Source organism: Dasypus novemcinctus, chromosome 5, assembly GCF_030445035.2.
Source record: "Dasypus novemcinctus isolate mDasNov1 chromosome 5, mDasNov1.1.hap2, whole genome shotgun sequence".
Classification (NCBI taxonomy): domain Eukaryota; kingdom Metazoa; phylum Chordata; class Mammalia; order Cingulata; family Dasypodidae; genus Dasypus; species Dasypus novemcinctus.
In genome coordinates, this window is record NC_080677.1 from 69871238 (window position 1) to 69892304 (window position 21067).

The 21067-nt window shown below is 34.8% G+C and overlaps 1 protein-coding gene across 4 annotated transcripts in view; it reads left to right on the plus strand.

The window, feature by feature from the left end:
* Positions 1 to 21067, plus strand: part of SEMA3A (semaphorin 3A) — a 505421-nt gene that overhangs the window by 346921 nt on the left and 137433 nt on the right. For all 4 annotated transcript variants that reach the window (XM_058297095.2, XM_058297094.2, XM_004473377.5 and 1 more), the window contains one exon: positions 14009 to 14128. In XM_058297095.2, coding sequence (XP_058153078.1) covers positions 14009 to 14128 — 120 coding nt within the window. The remainder of the gene's footprint in view (positions 1 to 14008; positions 14129 to 21067) is intronic.

Genomic DNA, 21067 nt, shown 5'->3' on the forward strand with positions numbered 1-21067 from the left:
GCAGCCATCAGGGCTCCAAGATAGAATTGTAACCAAAATAAGAACTGACTTGAACATTTATAAAATAGTAAACTAATGACCTCTGTGAGTGTTCTCCATGGTTTCTGGAGTCTGGGTTTACCCTTTCCCTACTGGTTTTAGTCAATATTTTCTCAAGGTCCTCTGCAAATAAAGCTTCTTGAAACAAACCATCCTGGTGAAGTGCTGTCTTTTCTACATAGGATTCAAATGCATGAATTCCAGAGGAAAAGTGGAACAATGACACTAGTGAATTTTATGAACCTTGAGAGTGGGCCATTCTTAAGTCTAGTTTAGGAGCAAAGTTCATTTTAGTGGTTAAAATGGCAGCCACAGGAGAAGTCAGGACGTGCCAGGGGTTTGACCCACATGATTTCTGAATCACTGAGTTTAGTATCATGTAGAAAAGTGAATCCTCTCTCCATTCTTCCATGCAGCTGGGAAGACAAAACCCTATCATTATTCTTTGCTCAGTTTTACATCACACACATATGTCAAATCAGCAGCTGGAATATGAGCAGCTAAGCTTGGACTTTGTGGTAAAGAGGGAGTCTGCAGCCTGGGACACATTCATATACTCCCTGGACTGTTTTCTGTTATTTCTTTTTTTAATGCTGGTAATGACATTTCTGACAACAACATTAATCTAAATATTTTTTTTCCTTTTAGAAGTGAATATAAAAGCTATAAAGCATATCATCATACTATACCTTCTTTTCCTGGTACTATAGGTTCTAAACTTTTAAATTACTATGGCATTCTTCTCATTTGAGGAGTGAAATGTGCATGCACTTTTACAATGCTGACACTTGAGAAAAAATTTCTGTGTACACACTATTGGACAGTACCCTGAATAAGATGCTCAGTGCAATTCAGGTATCTCCCTTTTGACTACTATTACCTACCTTTAGTCTCATTTTTAAATAGTTTTCCAGGGCTTAAGATTCACTTTGTTATTCACAATAACATTTCTATTGATGGCTTAACTTCCTTGACCCTGTTTTGCAAATGAAAACTGAATACATACTAAGCTGGTAAAAGAATCTGTTTCAAATCAATAACTCTCTGAATCTTCTTTGTTTATCCTACTAAACCATCTCTCTTTGCACTAAGTTTCAATAAAACCAAATGGCAACCGTATGACTGTTAGAAATATTTTGAACATAGTTGGAAATAAAAATTTCAGCCATCTGAGAGGGGAAAAAAACAGATTTTCATAACATTCTTCTTCTTGGATACATTTCAAAATATAATATCTTGCACCTGAACTTTAGGACTCTATATCTTAAGGGATATTTTTATGTTTTTCTACTTTTGGTTATTTGATTTTAATGCTATGATGTATCATAACATGGTCTTCAAATTTATCATAACTCAATTGCAAACCTCAACAACACTAATTTCTGCCAAGTGAACACAATTGCAAATCTGAGGTTGTAGGTTCACCTTGGTCAGCAGAATAGTCCAAAAGTCCAAAATGTTTGTTTACCCTTGACTTTCATTTACTGTTTCAAAGGTCAAAGTTGGTAGGAACTTTTAATCTTTTTACTTTATTTTAGGCAGTTTGAGGCAAGATACAAATTTGTTTAATGGGTAGTTAGAATTGCATCCTAATTTGGCAGCCCACGTAAATCATAAGGTTTCATTAATCTCAATACTCTTATATAAAATTTTGGAAGATAATTTTCTATGGTCTCAGTCATTTCTGCATGTTTTACAAGTACAGATACTGACTACCTTGTTCCACACTCTTTTCTGATGATGATTTGTACAGTGAAACACTGTCTTAGTTTGCCACAGGGCTGGCAAAGCAAAGTACCAGAAATGGGTAGTTTTTATAATGGGGATTTTATTTAGGGTAAAAGCTTACAGTTCTGAGGCTGTGAAATGTCCAAATCAAAGCACCATCAGAGATGCTTTCTTGCTAGAGTAGAGTCAGCTACTGCTGATCCTAGCATCCTACCACAAGGCAATCAGGCAAGGCAATGGTCTGCCAGTCTCTCTCTACTTCCTCCTTGAACTCAGCTGTGGCAGATCAGTCATCTCTTTTTGGGCCTTGGCTCCCTGAGCCCCCTGGGGCTTCTCTCAAGCTTAGCTGTGGGCAAACATGAAGTCCTTTCTCTCTCATGGCAAGATCAAAATGGTAGAGCTCCATTTTCCTCTCTCTCTCTCTCTGTATGTGTCTCTGTTTATATCAGACCAAGCAAGAAGGTAGATACCCAAGCTGGTTCATGCCTCACTGATATAGTCCAATCAAAAGGCCCCATACCCAAAGGAATGGATTAGTTCAAAAACATAATCTTTCTCTTTTAGGAATTCACCAAATTCAAACTGTCACAAATGCCTTGGAACATAGTGTCTCCCTATGAAAGAAAAGGCTATGGCAAATAGCTTCAGGAGTAGATTTAGTGTCTTCCTCTGGAGCAAAGGGCAGGTAGGCTTGCGACAGTACAATCAACATAATCTCTTTCTCTAGGGCTAAGGGCCAGTGTGCTTGAAATTATTATAAAATACTTGGCTTCCCTAAACCCAGGGTTCTCCTCCTATAATGCAACTCACTGCATGTGTAGGTGTCACCTGGCCCTCTTCCCATTGCCCAGAGAGAACTAAGCCTTGGGGAAGCAGCATAAGAAATGCTGATACACTGGCTACTGCTGTTTCCATGAGTAATAACATCCTTTGTCTCTGACCAAGGAATCAAGTATCTTTTGCCAGCATACATGAAACTGGAGCAGACTAATTTGTTACCTTACACGTAAGGTAAAATATCAGATCCTTTATAGTTCTTGACGCTATTGCTTATATATTTTTGGACATTCTAGATAATCAAAGAAATGAAAGACTATGGTAATTTATTCACTTAAAAATATGATTCCCATGAAATCTGATGACCCTTTGTATATAAGCTAAAATATAATGAAAGCAAATTTAAATGTAATTACTGTATTAAATGTCACAGAAATGATCACAGATTTTCATGTGTTTATGTATGTAAGTCTGCATGTGCATTTCTGCTTGACAGTAAATATCAGGTAAACTGATCTAAGAGATTTCAGCTTAAATTCAGCATTCAGAAGTCATAATAATTGAGTACTTACTATCAGCATGATACTGTTTTAAAGGCATCAAATATATTTACTCATTTAGGCACTCATATTTATTAAAGAAGGTACTTGTTTCATTATCTCATAGATCAAGGGCCCAGATTTTATATCTGCACTTGTATTTGGAAGGCAGTTGGCCCAACAGAGGTGAATTGTAGATAGAAAGTACATGGTAAATGAAACTTTCCCACTGAAATTATTTTAAAGACATTCGGTTTTGTTCACATTTTGGGTTAATATATTTTATTAATAAAGCAAATAGAATGGTAATTATGTGTATCTGAATTTCCATGGACAAAGCCTCAGATAAATGAATTTAAATACATTTTAAGTTTATAATACTAAATATATTTGTGAAGTAAGATTGATAATAGAAACATTTTATAAAACCTTTTGGAGGATTTGGAGATTTTGACTTGTGTTCCTTTGGATTGGAAATTTCAAATGCATCTTTAAATGGCTGAAATTAAGTTATAATATTTGGCATTAGTTTTTAAATTATTTAGGTTTGTTTGGATACCATTAATTCACCAAGCATCAGTGTACATATTTTTAAAGTAAAATAAGCATTTTATCCTCTGTTAGGCTCATTAGAATTATTTGGATATTTCCTATGGGAAAAAAAAAATTTGACCAGTGTTTTCTGACTTCATAGTTAACAAGTTTTTCCAAGTTCAGCTCTTATGTAACTTCTAATAGTCTTCATTAGTTTTTTGATTCTTTATGTGCTTGACAATTTTTAAAAATGGATTTCTGTTCATTTCTGAATATATCTTGATCATCTTTTTATGGACTTAATGTGAATTTTGGTAATATTTTTCTTAGACATGTCCTTTCCCAAGGTAGATATGCTGCATTCAAATTTAGATTCTTTTCTTTGAATTGATTCAGAATTTTAACAATACAATATCATCATCATAATACCCACAGGACATCATGAAACTTTCCCAGTATTCTGTTTATATCATTTTAATCGTAAGGTTTTTCTATTTATTGCATTTTTAGTGGTAGTAAGGGAACAAGAAGCAAAAATTAAGACAGCTCTAAAAACCTGTTTTAGGAGACTGAGAATCTTTAGCTTTTTAAAAAATTTTGCTTTTAAATGTACAGAAAATATACTTGAAGCTTTTCACTATTGCATTTGAGTTGTGCTAAATATACTTAATATACTATATTATCTATATGATATCATGTACTACACAAAGTACTAAAATAGGTGATATTCAAATGTATTCCACATGTATTCAGTGAGAAAAGATATATCTTTTAGCATTGTGTTTGAAATGACACCAAAATTAATATAGTTTATTGGTCCTAAAATTTATTGCACCTTTATAAAGGGGAGCATATTCATTAAAATGAAAATGGTTAATGCCCTTGCTTTTTAAAAAATAGGCCAAATCCATTTTCCCCCAGGATTTGACCAGAGACCAGAACATACAGGACTGATATGAACAAAGGGTTTCATTACAGGATTAGACCTTCTGCAATTGTGGAGGGTGGTAAAGAAATCTATGCACAGGCAGTACTTCTGAGGCTCACAGAAGGCCTCAAGTTACTGTAGATCATTAGGGTTAGCAATGGGGAAGAAAAGCTGGGCATGAAATGTGACGATCAAGGACAAATGGGACCTCTCCAGGACAACCTAGGATCCATAAGGTCAAACTGGAACTTGTGTCTGTATTTCACTACCTACAACCTGAATGATTTGGGTGACCTTCAGGAGTTGGCACCTTTTACCTCAGAGCTGAACTAGTACTGGGGAGAAGCAAAAACGAGAACTGATGGGAGCTGGAAGAACTGCAATCTGGGTGCAGCTGCTGACCAACAAAGTGATGAGCAGATCACAGCCTTGAGAGTACCAGGGATGCAGTTTAAATTCTGTCTCCCAGATCTCATGCAAATATATTTTGGGCCAACCTAAACCCAGAGCCATACAAAAGGGAATTCTAGGGACTATAGTTTCAACTTATCTAAGTCAAAGCAGCATAATTCCACAACTATTGAAAAACAATTGTCTGTATTCCACTGTTTGACTGAAACACTTATTCATAGGATCTATCACTTTCATGACAAGAGTGATTAAAATTTATCATAGGAAACCCCACTGTCAAAGACTAGAATTTCATGAGAATTCTAAAGAGTAAAATGAATACCCTTTGTAACAGAAATGGGAAAAATGATGTCCTCATTTTAAGTATCAATAGAAATAAATGAAAATGTATAAAACCCTAAAGCTATGAATTCAATTTTATTCAAAAGTAACTTCTAAAAGTTAATGTTTATGTGTGTATATGTGGTTGCACATATATGTACATGTATTTGCATATAGTGCACACGTATTTGGGCCTAATTATATATGGAGGTTATTTGAAGAAATATATAGTAAAAATGTACCAGAAAGGAATGATATTTGTGAAATTTTCTTTTTCATAACTTTAAATCCATACTAAGCAGGAGCCCATGACATGGTTGAGAGGGGATATATTTATACCACTAGATATGTTCGATGTAGCAAAAATATTGTGTCAAACCATAATAAATTTGAAGATCTTTCAACGAGATAGCCTATGGGCTCCAATGACCCACATACCTACCCTCTCTTCAGCATTCTATACCTGGGCTTTAATAATTTATTATCCCAGTAGGCATAGGCACTCACATTTTTGGCAGTACTCTTTACATTTTAAAGTTCTTTCTTTCCTAATGTTATCTTTTTTAAACTCCTTCTAAAGCAATTGAATTTTTGGCCAAAACAAACAGAAAAAATGAAATAAAGAGGTTGAATACTTTTTTGGCACCTAACTTTATTAGAATAAGTCTGATACACTTATGCCTGACACAAATAATAACCCTGGTTAAGAAGTCTTCTAAATTTAGTAGACTATATGTAAGAGAATATTCTACACTCTTAATTATATAGCAACATTGTATATTTTGGACATTAAGGAAGCCAGTGGTATGTTGAATTATGAACCCCAATTTAGATATGTTCTTAATCTCAATCCACATCCCCATGGGTATTAACTCATTGTAAATATCAAATAAAATTGAAGATATCATTTTTAATTAAGGTGTAGTCCTACTGAATGAGGTTGGGTCTTCACTCAGCAGTTGAAATTCAGACATAGGAAAAGAAAACCGTGGGGAAGAGCCAGGTACCAGAAGCTGGAAGTCATCAGGAACAAGAAGAGAAAGGAGAGGACATCGCCATGTGCGTCACCATGTGAAAAAGCCAAGGAACCACAAAGATAACTGGTAGCCAGCACCACGATAGTCTTAAGGGGAGGAAGTATTACCTTGCTAACCCCTCCTGGACTCTGGACTTTCCTAGCCTCAAAACTGAAAGCCAATAAATTCCCATAATTTAAGCAAACCCATTGCAAGGTATTTTTCATAGCAGCCTGGAAAATTAAGACAATGACAAACAAAAATCATTTTCAATGATAGACAAGGCAGAGGACTAGAAATCAACCATTCCTCTAAATTTGAGTTTCATTTTCTTTCTCCTTCCTCAAGGCTATATCTTATACCATTAAAATGCAGTTCGTTTCACAACAATGCAAAGAGTTGGTGGAGGGGTGATGAATGAAATCCCTGTGTGATGTTATATATGTTTATTTTCTAAGCTCATAATCTTTACTATACACTTATTATTTATGCATGTTCATGTATGGATGATATACTTCAAAAAAAATAAAAATTAAAAAAAATTAAAAAAGGATAGAATGTGATTTGGGCATCATGTTCTGGGCCACCATTAAAAAAAATTAATGGGTTAACAGAAATAGGCATTTCTGGTTATCTGAGCCTCAGGGTGGTTAGACTAATGGAATTTCTGAGATGGGACATTTAGGTTTCCAAAAGGTTTGAGTTTAAACCTGACAGCATGAAAACCCCAGCCTGAAAGATTTAGTTAAAATATGATATAGACATTCAGTATATGATATTATCAAACTGGTGTTATTATTTGTTTCTATTTCTAAAGTCGTCATGGGATGACTTTACTTAGTGAGATAAAATTTCACATTGGCATGTAGGACCTCTGTCCTGATTCATCAAGAAAGTTCTGCTTGTATCCTAATAGTTTTCTAACTGGATTAATATGCAGCAAAATTTTGAGATAAATGAGATATTCCATGTTCTTACTCTACAATAAAAGTTATATTAATTATTCATAACCACACCAAAAAATGCAGTTCATCTCTGAGTATTCATTTCTTTGAATTGCACGTGTGCACATATGATGGGATTAAATATGCCAAATAATCCTGTTCACAGTAAATCTCTTCAGATTGCAACTCTTCCTACTTGATGTAAATCACTGACTTAGTTCTTTTAAGAAATTAGCACTAGGTTAGCAGCACTTTGCATAAAATTGGAAACCACAGGATATCATAACTGGAAATCAAAGTAAGTATTTCAACTACTTTATACTTTTCTTGGCTTGGCAGGAAAAATATTAGGTTGATTCCACACAATATTTTCTAATTGCCTGCCCTCATTTGAATGTGAGATGAAGAAAAGACATACTAGGTAAATATTTATGGACTAAAATCAAATAATGCCAATGAATGGTACAACTGTGATTTTAAAAAAGTTAGAGTAATAGTACAATATAAAATAAAAACATAAGCCTATAATTGATGTTACCAGCTTCTCTGGTCCATATGGAATTTCGACTTGAAAGTGCTCAGAGATCCTTTAAATTACAAAAGGGAATTTCATTGGGCAACTTGTATCAAAGTCTATCGTGCTTAGGAGTATAATCGTTTTTAAGCAAGTTTGAAAGTTTCATGTAATTTGAAAGAAAAATATTTACAGAATCTTAAGAAATATTTATAGAACTTCAAAACAAATAGTCAATCCAGAGGGTAAAAAGCAGTCAAATCTGTCATTTAAATAAAATGATTTGGTAGCCTTGTTTGGGCAGTCCTTGTTAAGTTTACCACATCATTTATACCATTTGTAAATTTATATATTTTTAAACTATCATAGGATTAAAGATAATATAGTTCAATTAATGTCAGTATACCTACATGCTTAAATAAATAGTCATGAAGAAATGTCTACTTTGTTTTCCTAGTTGAATCCATATTTTTTAAAAAATTCTCTGAAATTAAACAAAAAGGGAAGCAATAAGGTGGAAAGGTCAGCTGGTTTTATGATGTCATTGTTCTCCTAAGTAGTGAAGGCAAAGATGTCTCCCCCAAAAGACAGAACCGTCAACTAACCTTATTCAATGATTGATGTTAAAAATTTCAATCACATTTACAACTTTAAATGGCTAAATACTATAATTAGAACATGGTTAAATCTTAGTTTTAACAGAAATGTTTCTTTGAAGATGAGATTTCTAACATCCTTTAGTACATGCTGAATATTAGGAAGACATGATTATGGATGATCCAATCACAGCTGTAATAGCACAATGTTAAAAGAATAAAAAGAGAAAACATTATTGTCAGTTAGTATGGAAGAGCTTAAATAGAGGGAGGGATAAAGTGAGTGACAGGAACAATCTCATGGATTACTGCTTTGGCATGAAGATTCAAGTATTCAGCTAGCTTGACAAATAAATTGACCAGAGAAAAAGCAAGTCAACAGATTAACTTCAGGAATTAAGCTTATTAATGGATTTTCATGCAGAAATGTATCCACCCATCATGATAGGAAGGAAAATGCTCCCTTTGCTTTCGCAGCTGCTAGATCATACTTTAAAATATTTCTACATCAACTACTGATGAGATAATTTTTTCTGTCTAAATGAATGTTCTCTGTCCTGAGGCAATGCTGTACTATATCCATTTGAGGCTGATTTGAATTTATTGAACCAGAACAAGGTTTTTTTTAAAATTTAATGGCGAGCTGAATATATTTGAACAGAGATTGTTCATGTTCATCATTTCTCTCCCTTTTAAAAGTTTCTTCTCTTTAAGTAAAATTTCACTGTGCCATCCATAATTTAAGAACATTCAAGGAGGCAATTGGAATTGTAAGTAAATTGTACTCTTTTGTAGAAAGTATAGTTATCAGAAGTTAGTTAAAAACACCTCAATTCTGTTTTAATTTTCATGCATGGAGCATTTGTTTTGACAGATGGATGGACTTTATTTTTGTAACCATCCGGGAAAAGTCTGCATAACACAGTCTAATCAGTGCTACATATCAGTAATGTTTGTTTTTGAATCACAGTGCATTTGGCTTCTATAGCTTTTTCTGGGGGTAGACATTTTCTTTCTAAGTTATTTTTTTCCAGGTTAGTCTGTCTATGTATAACTCCTCTATCCATTCGATGTGAAAACACTAGAAATCCTCTAAAATACAAAAGTAAATGGCTGGTCTCTAAGGAAGATGAATCATTGGTCCCCAGGTGTGGCCTTGACTTATGCTGGTTTATAACTGCTTTACTTTTACTGCTGAGCTAAGTTAACAACTTATAACACTGTTGATCTGGGTATAGTTCAATAAAATAAGGGGTCAGTATGGTTCCCTGACTTTCAGGATGCCAACTTGTTGCTAAACTTGTCCATGTATATCAACTTAAATTCCAGAAAGGATCAAAGTTTGGAAATTGAATTCATTTTAAATTGATTATACTCTCTTTAATACATGTTAAATCTGCCAGTGCCAAGCAAAGTAATGCAGTAAGTAGAATGCCAAAAAGTACATTACATTCTGAGTTTTAAGACTCGTCATGGTTCAAGAAAAGGTCAGAAACACTCTTCTTCTGTCTCCCTGGAGCAGAAATGTGTGAAGTGTGTTTCCTTTTTCTGCCACGCTTCCTTCATTTTTAGAGGAATGTCCAAGCTGCTTCCAAATAAAATGAATATCCTGTTTTGGAACACTGAAAACCTTGGCAGCAGCAAACTAGAGAATGAAAGCAAATGAATGACAGGATTGATATTCTTTTATGTAGGTTTAGCGTTTAAAGAATACATCCTGACTGACAATGTTTCTTTCAAATTTTTGGTTCTTCTTTGTCCAGTTATTTCATTCACTTTCCTCTTCCATTGTTGCTGGTGAGTCTCCTCTCAGCTATATTTAACCAATTTCAAAAGTATTTCCTTTGATTCCTTTGTTTCACTTCAAGTATCTACACACTCTGCAAGCCCAAGTAATTTCTCTCCATTCTATTTGCATCTACCTTCACTTTCAAAATAATATTGAGCTTCGCCCCTGGGCATGGCAACAATACAACCTGCTGCCAACTGGGAGAGTTCACTGTGGAAATGAACAGGCTCATTCCAGGCCTTAAGCCAACAGGGTGGGTCTAGCTGCTTTGCAGCACACATAGACTCTGTTAACAGCATTCTCAATAGAGCTGTTTGCCAGGTTTCACAGCTAGAGTCCTGTGATTGATAGATTTCCAGCAACTCTGTAGAGGCATAGTTGTGGTATTATAGTGGTTCTTCTTTAACAGTTACTAGGGAAAAAATCAAAATTATGATATTCCATGTGGTCTGCTTCCATAGTTTTCAGGGACCCAGAGAGTTCTTCTATCATCTGTTATAATCTGCTAGTTTCCTTGGAAGAACCAACTTAGTCACTGAAAAATTGTGAACCGGTTATCCAATCTATAAGAGATACGGAGCTGACAAATTCTATGACACGAGGATTCGGAACTGTTGCAGAGGTGACTTGAGCCTTCATTTGTGTTCACAATATTTGTATTAACAAAATATTTCCTTCCTTTTATATTGTGAAGAACTAAGGCTGATTATCTAATTTCTAGAATGCACTTAGGGGTACTGATGAGAGGAGAGAATTCGGGTTTGTATGCAAGATTCCATGCATAGCTCTAAAGGGCAGGACATGCAAGTGCAAGCCCTGTTCTTTTCTACAATGACCAAGGCATCCATCTGGCTCTGCTACTATTATTTATTAGAACATGCATTTGCTTACCAATAAATACACAGCCAATTTCTTGGTTTCAACATATGGTGTTGAAACTGGTTATTTATAATCTGAATGTTGTAATACTGAGCCCACAATTAGGGATAGCTGCCTTTATGTAAAAGCAGAGCATGTGGCCACCTACATGTTTCAAAGGAAGGATTGCCATAGAATATTTTCCTGAAAACCGTTTTTTGCTAATGACTGAATTTTTTTTTTAAGAGTACACATAAATCTTTTGAGTAACACTCATGAATGCTTCATTTTTAAATGAATTTATCAGATGTTTCCCTCTCTTTCCCCTTGGGGAAGGAGAAGAAATTGGTACAGAATGGAGAGTTTGTTCCTAAGAGTTGTGCTAAGAAATTTTTCTTCATAAAAACTTCAAAATGAGTTGATTTTAGAGCTTAATTTTACATGTTAAAATGCCTTATGAGACAAAAGTAAGAAGCAGGGTCTAAGTAACAAAACAGTGAAGAAAATGATATATCTAATTTACTTAACTGAAACCTACTCTGTGTATATTAAGAAAGATGAGGAAAACTTGGTTTAAAGTAAAATTATTTTTGTATTTTATTTTAAACAGATTTAATTCTCTTTTAGGACAATGAATTCAAAGGATAGCATCAGTGATGATGGACAGCAATTATTTGAATTTAAATGTCAATTATTCTGTGCAAATTTAGTAGTCTGTTCTTATTTTATGGGTGCAATAAAATCATCAGCTGCAAATACAGAATACAGAGTTCATGTGGGAATGTACTCAAATTAGCATAACACCTCAATAATAAATTCCTACTGACCTGATGGGCCCAAATGTGCTCTGAGCTTTCACTTGCAAAGTCACATTTTACTGAGGCTGCAGACATTGGGGGCATAATGTATTGAGAGGTGCGAGGAGCAACACAGTCTTCTAGGTGTGTTTACCAGTCTTGCTTGCAACATAATCTGCTTTTGGTCTCTGTTTATAGTTGCATATTTCTTAAATGTTTATAGACAAATGAAACTAGTTGGGAAAGTCTGTGATTAATAACAATGATTTACCATGTACTTTTTATTTAACTAACGAATGCTCATTTGAATTTTTCAAAATGGATATTATATATTTCCTGATAAACTCCTATTTCATACTATATTCAATTTCAAGGCATACTATGTGGTTGATAGACCATACCATTTTATTTGAAGCTATTGTGAGTTTTTTTCATGTTTTTAACTATCATCACCTCTAGCTTCTCTTTTTTTAAAGAATCTTTTTTTCTTTATAAGAGAACAATTATTTGGGTTTAAGAACAATTATGCATAAAACACAGATTCCCATATGCCACTCTATTACGAAAACCTTATATTGGTATGGAACGTTTGCTACAATTGATGATAGCACGTTTTCATAATTGTACTATTAACTAAAGTCTGTGGTTTAACTTAGAGTTCATCGTTTGTGTAGTGTAGTTTCATGGATTTTAAAAAAATTTATTCTGTTACAAAATATACAATCTAATATTTTTAAAATAATATTCAGATATATACCTCAGTGCTGTTAATTGCATTCATAATGTTGTGCTACTATCATCATTGCCAAAAAGCCATTTCCATCATTCAAAATAGGAAACCTGTACATTTTAAGCCTTGACTGCCCATTCCCTAATCCCCACTTCATCCCCTGGTAGCCTATATCTAGATTCTGACTCTATGAGTTCCTTATTCTAATTATTTTAAATCAGTGATGTTGTACAATATTTATCCTTTTGTTTCTGGCTTATTTCACTCAACTTGATGTCTTCAAGGTTCTTCTTTTTATAATATTGATATAAATTCACCTATTTAAAAACAGTATTTTGAAAGAAGTGTTTCTTCCTGCTCTGGATTTTTTTTAACTAAAATAATCTAGTTCATATTCAGAGTATTAGATTTTTTTTTCCAAAAGAATAAGATTTCTGTTTGTTTATAGAAAATGTTTATTTTACACGGATACAATAGAATGTACAGAAAGAATATAAACAGCCAATTTATTTCTTAGCTGTTATTTTATTCAGAAAATAAAATGACCAGGAGTCTTTAAACCTCCATTAATAATAAACTTCTAGCAATAATAAACATCATATGCGGATGGCTTTATAAAAGGGATGACAAAAATATGACTACAATCTTGCTTTCACAATAATTGATCTTTATCTGGGGTCATTTGGGTAGGGGTCCATGTTTGGGTTCTGGATCAACCTCCTGAAAATATGTACTGATTATACCACTTTACATAAATATCCTTTAGGCTACAGATATTCCCAACTTTAACGTTTTCTCTCTCTCATTTTAAACGTATCCAGCGAGACCAAAGGTACCTTTTCAGGGGGAAATGGCTCTACCTTCTTAGGGTCTGTAGTAAAGCAGCACTACTGAAGTTCAAAGTCAATTGCTCATCATTATGGGTCACTGATGATGTTTAAACTCCATGTTAATTAGAAAGTCATATTGTATTTTCTTATTTTTCTTTTTCCAAAAGTAAATCCAAAGCTGAATTTTGTAAGGAAACTCCCATTGTCTGTTTTTTTTTTTTTTTTTTTTTTTAGTTTAGCAGGCACTTGGGATGAATCCTGGTTTTTATATATGGGAAGCAGGTGCTCAACCACTGAGCTATACCCACTCCTCTCATCATTGTCTTCTTTAGGTATTTATTAATTAATCAAACAACTCAGTGCTCCCCTCATTTCCTAAGAAAGTCACCTGTGATTTTTGGTTATCTAAAACTTCCTTTCACTCTTCTGTAAGTAAGTTTTAATCAGAGTTATGGATGAACATTTGGCACTCAAAATGTAAGAACTTTATATTTTTAATCCATGTAATATGAGCAAAACTATAGAATAATAAATGGGTCCTAAAATTGTTGTAAAAAGAACACAAAATAAATCTGTTTAAGCATGCCTAGCACCCTAGAGGATATCCTCAGTCATGTGGACCATTAGAACTCACTGATTTTTCTTTTTTTCTTACAGAAAGAATGTGCTAATTTCATCAAGGTGCTTAAGGCTTATAATCAGACTCACTTGTATGCCTGTGGAACTGGGGCTTTTCATCCAATTTGCACCTATATTGAAATTGGACATCATCCTGAGGTAAATTTGGCTTTTTAAAAAATGGTGTTTATCCCTGACCCCTTCCTATTCAAATGCTTCATTACTAGTTTCCTCAGCTCATTTAGCTTCTGGTTCACTATTCAGTGGAACCTACTTCAAATTCAGATGCTGATATTAATTTTAATCTGTGAATGCAAAAAGAATGAGACCATCTCTCAGTAATAACTATGGAACAGGAGGAAGGAAGGAAGAAAGCATTTGTTTTCACCCTGGATTACAGACCAATCCATTTTGCATGTACAGCAGATGTCAGTGGGCTGAATGTGTACTGTTTTCTCCTTCATTTGTATACTGCCAGCTTTCTTCTCCATATCCATCCTCAGCCAGAAGTGTCTACCACCCCAGTTGTTTTCTTCTGTCTGGGGATCAAGAAAAGATGCCATACATGTGCACAATGAACTGATCTCACATTTGACCCACAATATTCATATTTGTGTTCTTCCTCAGCTAGTCTTTGTTTTTATATTATTGGTTATTATCTGGGTGGTATGGAAAAGAGGAAAAAATCATAATTCTTCTACCCCTAAATATGTTTTAGTGAGAAAATGAAGTAAATTTAAGTAACAATTAAAGGAAAGTAATTAAAGCAAAAATTGCTAATATTGAAAATTGTTTAGTAAATTGGGCCTACCAATAGCCTTCAATTAAAAGCACTTTTATATTTTTGGGCACAAAATCCTAAGAAGAACAAAAGGGTTCATGTGTTCAGAAAATTATTTGTGATCAAATTTTCTTCTAAATTGGAACTGAGAAATGCATGACAAATAAAAGATCTGTTCCTGGAAGATTTCTGAAATCATAATGATAAAATGTAATTTACATTTTAGCTAAGTGAACTCTAGACTGAAAATTTTTAAGGTGTCCTTTTGACCCAAAATATTTTGTGTTGAAGTTACCTTAGAGATTATGTAGTTTTTACACTAAACAAAATTATTTTTTTCTTTTCCTGATAAAACCTGGGAAGTTTAGGACATATTCTCAAGGGTTTACCAGATTAGGTCATTATCCCTCCTCAGTCTTCTCCTCCCTTCTTCCCCTGTCCTTCCTTCTCTGATGTAAAAACATCTACTGATCTTACTGACCTTCCCAAATGTCTCAAAAGCAACCCTAAGAAAAGACGGTTCTACATAAGTCGTTTGGATGATGTTGAAAGAATGACAAATGAATTGCATGCACATGTTCCTACACATGAAGTCCACCAATTTTTTTTTTCTGGATATTTTCTTCATATTTGCTTCCTTCTTCCTATTTCCTAGAGTAATGGAGCAGGTCTCCTAAATTTAGGCAGAGGGTGATTGTCCCACTTTTCTGTATTCCAGAGATAATTCTAGAGAACTTCCTTCACATAGTATTGCACTTTTTATAACTGCCAGGTACCAGGCTGTGCAGTAAAAGGAAATGGAGTGAAGGTACCTAAACTCCTAGCAAAGATTAGTGGAAAACACTTGGACTTTAGTGTCACTTCTGGCTTCTGATCTCACACTACAACTACTAGCTGTAGAGCACTGGAAAAATTAGTTAACCTCCCTAAGATTCTTTCATAATATGTAAAACAAGACTAAACCAAATCTCTTTGATCTTGAGTGTCCATACATTTTAAACTACCTCCTGCTGCCTTCCAATCTTCATAGTAGACTCACTGACATTGCTGTAGAAACTCAAGAAGTTCTGATCCCGTGATTGTTAAAAGTATGTCCTCTGACCTCCCACAGTAGGACTGGAACAAGCTATTTAATTTCTCTGTAGCTCAGTTTGTAATAAATTAATAGAAGTAGTCATGAAAATCTCTACCTCATATTGCTGTGAAAGGTAGACATAGCCTGATAGGTAATAGGTCCTGAAAAAATGTCAATTATTGTTTTTGAAATATATATCCACATCTCATACCAAAATGCATCACTGTCTGTATTGCTAGAAATTAAGTCTTACTTTGCCTCCTTAATGTGCTTTGCTCTCAGGGATCCTGGGTTCTTGTTGCTGGGTGATCCTGTACTTATCTTAATTTCCCCCATTTTAAAATTTGAAGTTTAGATGATCACAATGGACATTTAAATTAAAATGCCATATGTTCCGCATTTTTATCAATTTTACCAAAATGTTGAATGTTTTTCCCTTTAAGAGTTTCTTTTTAATGGGGTTAACAGCACATTTCCCCATCACCTTATCAACTATTTGTGGCTGACATAGGGTTGACTGTGTGGGGGATGGGGTGGTATGGGTTCTGGAGTCAGGCCATTTACCTAATAATCATAACTAAATAATGCTCTCGTGGGAGCTAGTTGGAGAAGAGTGATTAAGAAGCAAGTATTTTCCTTAGATGAAAAGCTTTTGACAAAGACCCTCCTTCAGAAGCTCAGTGATCTTGATTTGACAACTATAGATTGTGAAATATTGTTCTGGACTGTTTAGGAGGTCAGAGAGAAGATGATTATGTAATCACTTGAGGGAATTTGGAGCAGTCTAGACAGTCAATCTAGGAAATTCTGGAAAAGATATTATCAAAATAGGTTGTCTAGACTGCATCAAATTTAATTTTCAATGCTTAAGCTCCTTTATGAGAGAATTTGCTTTAAATTGATCTATACTGGTACTTAAAACACTACCCTTGGATTTAAGGCTATGCTTTTGTCGAAGCTGAGATAAAGAGACAAGGCATGCTTTATGCATTAGAAAAGGAATGACAATAATGGAGGATTGGATGAGAGAAATAAAATAGCAATCAGGATTGAGGCCAAGATTGTTTGATTAGAGTTCATAATCTCTCATAAAGTTGGAATTCATCACATTTTATTTATTGGGGTGTCTTTTCCATACAACAAGAACACATCTTTCTCCTGGATTCTAGTTTAGATGTATACTTTGCTGTTACCTACCTCACAGTATAGAAAACAAGAAAAGATGTTTCCTTTTAAAAGTATTGACTAGTGTTTACATATTACAAATAACTTTATCATAGAAAAATACTTTTTAGCTTTTTCTCTTATTATGGTTTTCTTTGCAGTATTTTTACTTTAAAATAACTTGTTGCCTTACATTGCGTTCCCAAGACTATTGAAATTCCATGGTTAGAAAATGATATTATGGACTTACCATTCCAGATGGCAGAAAGCCACAAAAGTAGAGACACCACTATTGAAGGGAATCAGGTCTCCCTTCATCATTAAAGAACGGTTGCAGATCTTACAGGAGGAGATTAACAATTCCTTTTAATTAATGATATAACAGTTAAAAAGCAGCTGAATCCCTCCCCCAGTCTACTTTTCTGTTAGTAACATCAACCTCATTTTATTCTCAAAGCATTTTAATAGCAATATCTACACTCTTGAATACTGTATTCTAAATCTACTCTTACTGTATAGTGTCTATCTTCTGACCACACGCAGTATATCATGGATTACTGTTTTACATAGATTTTCTGTTTCCTATGAGAGGCTTGGGAATTGGTAGATATATGAATTAACTCCAGTTAGGTAAGATGTGTGTCAATCAATTCTTGGGTATTTGCCCAAAGCACTTGACACTGCAAATAATTGCCAAGGAGGTCACATACTCCATACACATGCGTATGTTTTCATAAAATGCATGAGAAGTTCATGGCAGAAATGATTCAGAGCACAATACAGATGAGTTTTGAATTTAAGCTCTCACCATCACTGCCATTCAAATGGCAAGTGTAAGCCATACGTAAGAAGCTGACTATTCCCAGGTGGCTTATAGTATATGATATTCCCCTTCAAATTTACATCTGTTAATAAAAAAAGGAGAATAAATTATGAAAGAAGTCTCTGGATGTTTTCTCAAATTCCAAATGCAGACCATTTCTAGGTATTGGGCAAGAAATCTGAAGAAAGATGGACCCACATGAAAGGCAAAAAGTATTAACTCTATAAATACTCTCATAATGTCATGATCTCAATTTATGATTGAACTATTAAAAAATACAGTGAAGCGTGATGGCTATCTCTAAAGTCATTTCCATAATTACAACTAAGATAGCTACATGTAAAATGAAATATGTTTTGTCAGTCTTCCTTTCCACAAAGAATAGGAGTTTGCTGTTATGCAAAACTTTGAATCAAATATTCTTAGTTATAGGCCAAAATACTAAATAGTAGCGAATGCTCTGTTGACTAATTTATACATCTAATGTAAGTCCTGCTGATTGATATTTCTCTTAATTTAAAATGCTATATAGGCAAGTGGAGCACAAGTTTATTTCTAAGAAGAGATACTAAAGCTGAGAAATTAATATATCTTGACAAAATAATAAGGGGGTGCTTTTGGGTAGGTAGCAGCTTTCCATCTTTCTTAGATCCTCCATGTGAGTCTGTTTGCACTTTGTAGTAAACTAACCTACATGGGAAATGTCAGTATTCCTTGGTAATTTCTCTCAGGTACTCATTATCTACACCAGAGGCAGTGCCTCCCTCATTTCCTCTTCTGATTTGAGCCAAATGTGATCAGAAAATCCATAATGGTTTCTAGATTTTTTTCTCCCCTAATCTTTCAATACTTGCATCATATTGGAAAGTGGACCTTTACAAGTTACTATGCATAATAAATAATTCCACAATTTATATTCCAAATTAAATAGAAAAATGGACTGCTTGTATTTGAAACAGAAGTTCACAGATCATAAATTCTGAGTGACCTCTAACAGCTCATCAGTGTTTATTTCCGTAAACTATTAAAATTCTAAACTCTATTATCAATAAGGCTATTAAAAGACATTACCTGTAGTTCTCAATTTTTGAATGATATTTTCATTCTCTACAAATCAATGATGTTGTGTTTTCCATCTCTGATGAATTCCTAATAGCTAGTTTGATTCAAAGATCTTATATTCACTGGAGCTAGCTAACTACCCACTGGATTTGTATACCTGCAAAACTACCCAGTCTCCTAGTTTTGCCCTATTTGATTGGTTTCTCTGCTCTCATTCCCCACATAAGCTATTTTTTTCCTTTTTTCTTTTAAAGAAAGTTTTATTACATAAAAGTTACATTAAAAATATAGGGAATTCCCATACACCCCTCTCACACTTTCCCCCATTAATAACCTTTTTCTTGTGTTTGGTATATTTGTTACAATTGATAAACACATGTTTTTGGTTTTTAAAAATTTTTTTTAAAGATTTATTTCTTTCCCCTTCCCCGCGCTACCCCCACGCCCACCAGTTATCTCCTCTCTGTGTCCGCTTGTATTCTTGTCAGTGGCACCCAGAATCTGTGTTTCTTTTTGTTGTGGCATCTTGCTGCATCAGCTCTCTGTGTGTGCAGCGCCATTCCTGGGTGGCTCTCCTTGCGGGGTGCACTCCTTGCATGTGGGGCTCCCCTACATGGGGGACACCCCTGCATGGCAGGGCACTCCTTGTGCGCATCAGCACTGCCCGTGGGTCAGCTCACCGCACAGGTCAGGAGGCCCTGGGTTTGAACGTTGGACCTCCCATGTGGTAGGTGGACACCCTATCCGTTGGGCCAAATCTGCTTCCCGATAAACACACGTTGAAGGATTGCTACCAACCATGATCTATAGTTTGCATTATGGTTTACACTTTGCACCATACAATTTTATAGGTTTTGACAATATGTGTAATGGCCTGTGGCTGTCATGCAATATCGTGAATAACAATTCCAATTCCCAAAAATGCCCCATGTTATGTCTATTCTTCCTTCTCCCTCTGCTTAGAAATTCTCGTGACCACTGTCATTATATCAATGTTACAAGTTCTTCCATTGCGAGAATAACAAGCCTATTTTAGTCCACTGGTGCATTCCCCCCTTAAATTTGTCCATTCTGGTATGGTGATGCACACTGTGCTTCCGATTGAGAGATGGCTTAGATCCCATGAAATAGATGGATGGAACTGTCTTGCTTGCAGTAGTAGATACACTGTTTTTTGGGGGGATGGACGTTGTTTATCATCATCCGTTTGTTAGTTGTCCTAGGTGAGTCTGATGAACTGGAGAGTAGGTGTTGGCTGCTGTCATATGAACAAAGATTTAAGTCTCTGGGACATGTATTTAATGGGTGCAGTGCTACTTACAGGTTCAAATAAGAGAGGCAGAAGAACCACATATAGGAAAATTATAAATGGGTCTACCTCTGATACACTGGGGAGATAGGTAATCATGTATTTCAAGGTAAGGCCCACTGATGGGGTGCCAATTTCCTGGGGTTGTCTGCCCTACCTATAATGTCCAGATGTCTCTAGAGCCCTCAGGAGCACCCCTGCTTGAGGTATTGCTTACTGTGGCAGTCAGTGATATCCTCCTGAGACATACATAAGCATAACCTCTGGAATGACCATCTGACTCTTTTTGAAATGTCTTAGTTATAAAAACTAATTTGTATTTAATACTTCCTCCTTTTGGTCAAGGCCTTTTTTCAAATGCATTGCTATTTGAGGCTTGGTAATAATCCATCAGTGCCAGGGAGGCATTTGGATGATCACTCACAATCATTTAAAATCTTGAGGTTTTAATTTTAGTGCCCTCATTTATTTTAGATTTATGACCATTTGAGTACCAAGAAGTCCTCTTTAATTTTCTTGGACTAATGAGAAAGAAACAAAGGCAGACTAAATATGCAAATGATGTATTACTGCCAAGTAAGGGCCAAAATGAGGTCAGAATGGTCTGTATGAAGGAAGATTTCCCTTTGGTTCAAACAGATAAAAGTGATGAGAAAATGAAATCTTCACAGAGCACAGGCAGAGTATGGGAGAACTTCCATCCCAAAGGCAATATAGCTTTTGGGTGCTAGGGCTTATGCTTACCCTGGAAGAGGTGATTTTCTAAATATACAATGACATTATTGTCACTTTACATTAATATTGATCATTTTAATTGCATTTCCTTTCTAAGTTTGTACTAATTTTAAGCATAAACATATATACCTATTTCTATAGTTTTACAA